The following is an 8,845-nucleotide window of genomic DNA, read 5'->3' as shown; positions in this document are numbered from 1 at the left end:
TTATGCCTTTAACTGTAAAAAGTTGTTGACAGCTGTATGTTGGATTGCGCACACATTTTAAATTAAGTAAAACACAACAGCAAATGCAAGTCTATGAAAAATTAGGTGACATGGAGACATAAACTGTCATACAGGCATATTCAGACATACAGACATACGGGGACACACAAACTCCTATTCTTTAACCAAAAAGAAAGTATAATACTCCTTGACTCTTCTCGGCCTCAGTGCACTTAATTAAAAATATTTCAAAAGCAGTTCCACAACAAAATCCACATCTTATAACAGTAGAACTTTAAACATTCTGGTAAATAAACTATTTCGTAGATCTGTTAGCATACAGAAGACATTTTGTTTTTACAGGTTAAATATACACTTTACACATTGAGTAAACGGACAGCACCTTAGAGAGGCATATTTGTAAATATATAGATATTTATATGTTGCTGTCAATATCCATATATTTCTACATATATACATACACATTCCTATGTGATTTTTCCACAGTATTTGGAAATGCCCAGCCTTAATATTACCATGGGTTTCTTTTTTAAACCTAAGTTAGAGGGTTAATATTTTGCAAAACCACATTTTTTTAATTTAAGAAATAATTGTAGTTTATTGAATGTAACACACAACGAGGACAGAGATAGAGTCCTGGGGAAGCCAATCCTTCTACAGGCTACGAGGAACTGGCCAGTATGTCAGAACCAGAGCTCAGCTGGTCAAGGCCACAAAGGGACAAAGTTCCACAGAATTTGAGACAACTCCCCCGGCACAAGCTGGACAGAGTTAAGGACGCCGCACCACTATAGCTGTTTCTTGCAGCACACAGTTTTTACTCTGCAACAATACTGACATAGACACACAGTAGGAAAGCTTGTGCTGTCCTAATTAATGAGAAATAGCAGCTCTATAAGAGTTAGTTAGCTCAAAGTAATACCACATCACAAGATGCTCAGGCTCATTTTCACTGCAAGCTTTGCTACTGAAACTCGGGTGCAATTATTCATCATACATAGAAGCAACAAAGAGAGATAACTGAACTTTCAGGGTACAGAGTATCAAGAAAATAGCATTGTTTTGAGACTTAGAATGATCTTTTTTTGTAATACAAGGTGCTGACGAGGCAGCCATTTCTTGTATCTGCTGAAACAGCCTGTTATTGCGACTCTCTCTAGTACCACACTTTTCCTGCTTGCATTCTACATGATGGAGGGGTCCAATGTGAATGGCACAAGAGGTGCAACTCCATTTGAAGTTCCTAGCCAATCAGATGCAAGACTTTTCTTGTAGCTCGATCAAGACCCTCAAAACAAGCCAAAAACATCCGCCATTTTGAATCGACATGAGTCGAGAAGATCGCAGGCTCCTGTTTCTCCTCCTTCCAGTGCTTGGAATACATGGGCGCCAACACATGAAAAAAACATGGAAACTCTTGCTTGAAAATAAAGTGTTTGAAATGTAGCTTCTTAAGTGCCTTTTCTTATTCAGTTATATATTTATGACCACAAACATTTGATAGCTTCTGATGTTTTTCCATGGTCTCGAGTCAATACGTGTTTCTTGAGTTTTTCTGTAGGCTGCCCTTTGAGGAGAAACTCCAAACTCTTCTGCTCCGAAACCCATTCTGCAGTGCAGTCAGTCAGAGAGGCCTCATTGCAACGCAGATGACCCCATAAACATGGGCAGCGCTGAAACCTGCTGCATCGATCAGTCTTCCCAAGTGGACCATTGAGAATCGGTGCAAAGCATCCGCCTCTCCCAGTGTGATATGTTGTAAACGAGGTAAAACACAAGGACACGTTTTCGACATGTAGAAAATATTTAAAACATAACTATCAAAAATAAAGACTTGTCCTAAAAGCCAGCATTGCTTGGACCTCTCTTTAATGCGCAAAGACGGAATCAAACGGACTCGCCGCCCTTTGCATTTCCCGCCCCACCACCCCGCTCCCTCCCCGCTTCCGCCCAGAGTTCATTACCGTCCAACAGGGCATAGCTAACTATCAAACTTGTCCATTAATTTGGCCGCTGACGGTGAAACCATCCAGTTAGCATAAACACTATCATTTGCATATCTTGAAAAGACAGAATGAGTGTCATCGAATCTTGTGGGCGGGACGTGGCTCTCCTCTGGCCAGTTCGGGTGGGGCATGCCTAAAAACGAAAACAGATAATTTTTTCTGCACCGAAAAACCCGATCACATGTGCAGACAGTCTAGTAAGGCCCTTGGCAAAACTCCCACCAACTTCAATTATCACATGGGTCACAGATATGAGTAACATTTTATTTCGAGCTCTTTAGCACCATCTGCTGGACATTGAACCAACTGCTACTACGATTGCCATATTTACACATTTAGTGCTACTGTTGGGACATGCCATATTTTCTCAAAATAGCTTTAGTCTTAAAAACAGTGATAAAGTGAGGGAAGACCGTACCAAGAGAGTGAGAAAACCTTCTTGGGTTTTCAGTTAAACTGTAAGCCAAATGGACCACGAGGGTTCCCCAGTCATAAACTGCAAGACACACAGAGCCAAATGATTTCTACAGCTGAAGGATTCTGAAAATGAAGCGGCCCCATGTAATTTATTAACCAGAATTTTCTGCTTTCAATGGGTCAACCCGTCAGGTGTAAAACTATCGAGACATATTTTCTTCTGAGAATGAAGGAATGCATTTTTCTATTTTGTTTTCTCCCATGTATAGTTTTTATGTAATTCTTCTATATTTGAGATTTTTTGCAGCCAAGTAAGTCCTTTCAATTTTGGACCAATCAGGGTACGTATTATACATTGTGCCCTAGGTGACCAATGGGCATGTGCAGCCGCTTTGTGCGCCCTTAAGGTACAATGATATAACACAAGGAGCCACAGATGCTTGTGCGTCCCCTTCTGTGATACTGTCAGCAGTTGCACACATGTAGCACCAGCGCTATCTTGAGACGTTGTTCCCTCATTTGTACGGGAGCATGGGTCCATGTAAATGAGGGAATTACTTAGCATTTGCACCCGTGCCGTATTATGAATGTGGGTGCAGAGGTAACCATGCCCTTACGAAGTGCACTTAAATTGCACCACAAAAAGGTGGCTCACTTTCAGTGCACCGTATAAAGGCAGCAAAATGGAGGGGGGTAATGGGACCCCCCCAGCATCCCCTTGCAGGCAGGTGTAGTTACTCACTGCACCCAACTGCAAGGGGATCGATCTCACTACCCTCTTCAAAGTGCCGTCGGCATACACTGCACTATAAAACACAGGGCAGCTTCAAAGCCGCTGCTCCGTGTTCCACTTCAATGCGGTGCCCCACGGGCAGCATGAGTTCGCAGCTGCCGGGGGCAACCACATTCTATTTCTAATACAGTGCACTGTTCTCATTTGCAACTGGCGCAACTTTAGGAAGCTTGCACCAAGGCGCAAACAGGGAAAGTGCGACGTATACATAATAAGGGCCCAGGTGTTGTGTATCTGATATTCATCAATGTTTAACTGATAAGTATATAATTTGCCTGCATGCACTACAGAGGTTTTCTCAGAAACTGCTTAATGAAAAATCATCAAACCAACAAACGGCACTGAATAAAGGTATCTGCCACCCAAATGTGGAAAACGTTTGTTACAAGACTTTTGAGTTTTCTTCATGTGAAATTCCCTACAGAGGACGAATATAAATGCATAATTTTGGGACCTCCCATGTCCTCCAGTTCACTTGCAAATCGTCCACTGGTGGCTGAACAGTGTTTAATTTGTTTTAAAAAAAGTAAGTACCAGGGCCCTTGTCAGGAGGCCACTGAAGCCTACATCACCCATTGCCGCTGACAGCACTGCCAATAACAGTGCCAGCACAGTTGTTCACCATCACACTCCTACATGTGTGACAGTTTCGACTGTTCCAGGCTACCCATAGCAATAAAGACGGGATGGAATCGTCTGAATTGTCCTTTTTAAAGTATATTGAATTATTAACACAGTTGTTGTGCTCATCTCAAAATTAGACAGACTGCCACCACTTGGTGGACTGTTACTAGAGCCAGTATTGAGGATTGAGCCGAGGACCAGACACCACCGGCTCAGTTTAAGAACTGGGTGTAAGCTATAATTAACACAATAAAGACCCTTTCCCATGGAAGTGCTATTTCAAGCTTAATTCTAGGTCCAAGAAGGATTTTAATGACACAATAGAAGGCATCTTGGTTTTTAAACATTGCTAGAACTTGAAGATGGCATGGTGGGACAATAATAACATTCTCTACAACATAGGCCTTATAAGATCACCTGACAGAGGGAGGTGACAACTTTAACCAGTCAAAGAAAAGGCCACGCATTAGAGTTCAGTGGGTACACTCTGAGTTCCAAAAGTTAACCAGATGTTAGCCCCAGAGGGAATATATTTTAACCTGAGCTTCGATAGCGACCTTTCTGCGGATTCAGAAGAAAGCGACTCAACTATTGTCTTAGAAGAACTGAACATTTTAATTCTTTGCTTCAGCTGTCTCTTAATCCATTAAGAAGGGAAGCACCGGTAAATCTACCTGAACTTCTAGGTGACAGTAAACCTTAGTAAATAAGTATGTTTGTGTACTTCGCTTGCCTTGTTATCCACTTGACCCAGCCTGAAGTCCCTGAAAATCTGGTTTAGTTGTGTTCATAACTTTACCTTTTTTCATGTGTTCTTTTTAAAGGTTGTATCAAACATCATCTCACCAAGTATCAAAGACACACTCAATTTGTGTGGTATAACTTACTTATAAAATTAAGCTATACCCCACAAATTAATTGTGTTATTGATACCTGGTGAGACATTGCTGTTTGATACCATATATCACCCAGGTCTCAGCTGGGTATACGGGTTTCTCATGTTGTTTGGATCACTTCTTTCTAAAGGCGGCACTCCCGAGGTGTTCACGTTCCATCAACGAAAGAACACATTGCATACAAATATATGATAAGCAAGTTGTGGCAGTGTAGCAATAGTTACCTCTTGAATTGTGTGCAGGATTGCTGTTCATCATTCTTGAGTACTTTCAAGCTATGGGCCCCCTAATCTTCCAAAAAAGCTTAAAGCAAGGAGATAATATCTACTCGGTTACAGCTTGCGTAGTATTCATGCAATGGATATTAGCAAAGGAGCAATGCGTGCTGCGTCACACCTTACTAACCATCCCTGCAGTACATTTAAGCAAAACAACACTTCCTGATACGCCACAGCTTTCTCAGGGGCGTAGCTTCGGGGCAGGGGAGTTGGGGTGCAACCCCACAAATAAATGTATTTTCTGATAAATAGTTGCGTGCAAGTACTTTCATACCGGTATTGTGACATGTCAGTCGGATTTCTCCACAGATGTTTACATAAACACAGACAAAAACGCACACACACTCTTCCTCTCTGTTTTGAAAGTCTTCAAAATATTAGTTATTTTACAAATGATTGTATTTTCTCTCTTAGTACTCCTACCAATCCGCATTCCTCTCCCTTTGCATTGCTCCTTAGGTCTGTCTCATGCACCCTGCTTGTTGTATAATGGATTAAAACATTATATGCTAGGCTGATTGTCGGAAAATCTGAATCTGGGAATGTGTCACATGCCATGAGTGTTACGTGGGAACACCTACCGTAATGCCCATGGCACGCCTCCCCATCGTAGTGTGAGGCAACGCAGTGACTTGCGCTATGTTGCCTCACTCCAGTCTTACTGACCAAGCTACTCCTCTGAGCTTTTCTCAGCATTTTTGCAGTGCATGTAACTAAGGAACTCTTCTGTTACGCCACTGTTTGCTCAGAAATATTTTGATGCGTCTAAGATGTGCAAAATATCAGTTTCAGGACATCTTACACTAAACTGAAAGAAGTAGCACCTCCTACCAGTATTCTTAAAATGCATGTACAAGAATAAAGCACTACAATGCCATACTGATGGTGGATTGTGCGCTATGCCATACATTTGCTGTATTCTTATCCTTGATTTCGTAAAAGGAGCAATGTCTGCTAGGTCTCAGCTTGCTAAGGATTCTTGCAAGGGTGGAATGCTGAAGGGAGGAGACGAACCATGCAGTAGTAGTAGTTTTTTTAGTTCAAGCTGGGAAAACGAGTACAAATAGGCTCTGCACATGGGCAAAACTGCTATGGAAAGAGTTTGTGACTTACCACTGCATCCTCTCTACTTCTATTGTTTACCACATCAAGGCATGGAGTACGTTACTGCCAGTGAGATCTAATTTTAAGCAATGCTGTGTATTTAACAGAGTTAACCCAAGGCCCTAAAGCATGTTTAATCAGATAAAGAGGGTGGGAGTTTTGCCAAGCACCACAGTCACTGTCCCATCTCACCCACCAGCCACCAATACATATTAAAACAGTGTGTTTCTTCCATAATTTCCTTCTACAGCTTTCAATCAAGAGTCCACAAATGACAGAGTTATCGAGTTCTACCACACAAAGGATGTGAAAAAAGGGTTGAAATCAATGCATTTGCATACCAAACCCTCTCTTTTTTAATTCCTCCCTCTATTCAATATTAAAGCAAGCAAAGTTTCAGACAAATTATATACATATAAAAAACTATGTTAAATCAATAATTGATCCAGTAGCCAGCACGTATATGCCGGTCCTGAAGTCCCTACCCCCAAGAAAAAAAGGCAATGATTTGCCTTATAATGTACATTTTCCCCTGAGTTATTTCCCTGATCTCCTTTTTAATTTTTTTGCTCAAATACATGTATATATATATTATGTGTGTATATATATACATAAATACATAATGGTATTTTACGTATTTTCACATCCTTTTGGAAACACAACTGCAAAAAAGCGTATAGTATAAATAGATTTTAACCAATAAACCCGATGCAAAGTTCGTCAGTTACAAATTAAAGACGCCCAAGCAAACTTTTGATTGGTTTTCATTCAGACAGGAAAACACTCTTAAGATCTGGCAGAGTGTAAGGACAGTGCAGAAGAAAATTAAGTTGTGTGCGCATGTGTGCGTTGCTAGAATCTAGTAAAGGCATGTGAAATTCTACCATAGAGTTTGTTTTCAATCCAGGTGGAGGGGAGAGTTCGAGGGAGGGGAGCGTTATTACAGTCCACCAGGGGCGTGTCCTCTTCTGAGAGCCCGTCGTCGTACAGTAAGGAATCGGCGGGAGTAGATGCCGCCAAGTCCAAATAGTCCTGATAGGGTAAAAAACAGAAAAGGAAAAGCGTTGTTAGGGTACTCTATACAGCATATTGGCAGCTTCTGGTATGCACCTTGTTTTTTTTGTCAAAATGGAAGTACAGCTTACAGTGGGGGTCCATACTTGCCAACGTACACGTTTTTATTAGGTCTCACCTGAGCCAGCGCTTTAGCGCTGCTCTCGCGAGAGCTTTTGTAAAAGGGGGATTTGGAAGTGCAAACCAGTGCTTTCAGGCCCCCAACTACAGTGCATGTCGCCGCCAATTACAGTGCATGTGCGCCGGGCGTGCGCACCATTTGGCGGCCGCTTTGATGTTCTCAGTGAGCCGGGCGGCCACTGAGAACATCAAAGCGGCTGCGAAAATGCACACCATTTGCCACCCCCTCCCTTATCCCACTTCCTGCTTGTTATCACATCCTTGTTTTTATTCCTTCCCTCATACTAGTCTCTCTGTTGCCTGCCCTCCTTCCTGGTGCGCTTGCCCGCGTGCCTCTCGCCACCCGTGCTCTCTGTGTTTGTTTCGCATACCTCACTCTCTACCCCATATTATTTCTTTTTTGTTGCAGTTTCATAGCGCAGCCTCTATCCATAGGTATTGGAGTGCTTTGCATGACTACTAGTTACGCTACACAAGGAAACTCTTTTTTTGGGGGGTGCACGGCGATTTGCCCACAATCACAGGCTTACAAAGTCGGCAGCTCTGGCCGTAACAACACATCCTCTCCCAGAGTTGCTTACACGTTTGTCCCCACACCCTCTATCATGTTGCTTCTGCGTAATCCACCCCGCCTCCCAACCCCTATAACTCCCGTCCACTGTTACCCCCTTCACCCCACATTGCTCCAGGAACAATGAATTGCTGTCTGAAACGAACATTGTAAATAATTGAAGTTAAGTTGGTCCATCGTAAACTTCTCGCGGCAAGGTATCGCGTTAATCCTCTAAAGTAAGCTGCAGCGAAATTGTAACTTTTGTCCCTAAAAATGTATGCGCATCCTCCAAATAAAAAGTCACATAGCATATATGTTTTAACTTTATTTCTCTCGCTGTCTGAAATAGTTACTGTGCTTCCGGGAACTACAATTATTGTTAATATTTTGTTAATATCTGTCCGGTTGACGCCCGCTCCGGGTCTCTTACACTATATATTATTCAGAGCCACTGAGACCGGACTAGAGTGTGATTAATGATTGTGTTAAGTGAAAAGGTGTGGGAGATGGGCACACAGTTGATGGCTTTCGCTATGCTAACAACTTTAATCACCTGTGATGGCCCATTTTCCACAGTCCGCTAAGGTGTTTACCCCACAGGCTTGTCTGTTCGGAATTTTTTAGTTTACAGACTTGCCAAACTGGTAGTTTTGGGTTGCGGGACAGTCCTCTTCGGACTAATCCGAAATGTCTAAATGGAGAGATTTTCGGATGATAATCTGGGTCAGACTTTGTTCCAATCGTACCTTATATGATTGTTATTGTGAAATGTGTCTAGAAGTAGTCATAATACATGGTTAATCGGGACCTGCGGTGGTGAATTAAATTGTATTCCTCTGATGGCCAGCGGCAGATGGCTTCGGTTTTTCTTTGCCCTTTCAGTTGAGGATGGGTGGTTTGTTGCTTTCGACTGGTACAGTACTGGATGTCGTCCGCATGTTGCATGTACTATGCGGCAA

The 8,845-nt window shown here is 42.3% G+C and overlaps 1 protein-coding gene across 2 annotated transcripts in view; it reads right to left on the bottom strand.

Annotated features, from left to right (window-relative positions):
• Window positions 1-289: 289 nt before the first annotated feature.
• The window catches only part of RET (ret proto-oncogene), a 261,839-nt gene continuing 253,283 nt past the window's right edge, over window positions 290-8,845 (bottom strand). For both annotated transcript variants that reach the window (XM_085605146.1, XM_085605137.1), the window contains exons 19-20: window positions 7,024-7,171; window positions 290-2,160 (exon numbers count right to left, since the gene is read on the bottom strand). In XM_085605146.1, the coding sequence (XP_085461272.1) occupies window positions 2,003-2,160; window positions 7,024-7,171 (306 nt within the window). In that variant the 3' untranslated portion in view covers window positions 290-2,002. The remainder of the gene's footprint in view (window positions 2,161-7,023; window positions 7,172-8,845) is intronic.

The sequence above is a fragment of the Triturus cristatus genome, chromosome 1_2, assembly GCF_964204655.1.
Source record: "Triturus cristatus chromosome 1_2, aTriCri1.1, whole genome shotgun sequence".
In the NCBI taxonomy this organism is placed as follows: domain Eukaryota; kingdom Metazoa; phylum Chordata; class Amphibia; order Caudata; family Salamandridae; genus Triturus; species Triturus cristatus.
The sequence above is the reverse complement of the archived record's forward strand: the minus strand, read 5'-3'. Positions and strand labels throughout refer to the sequence as shown.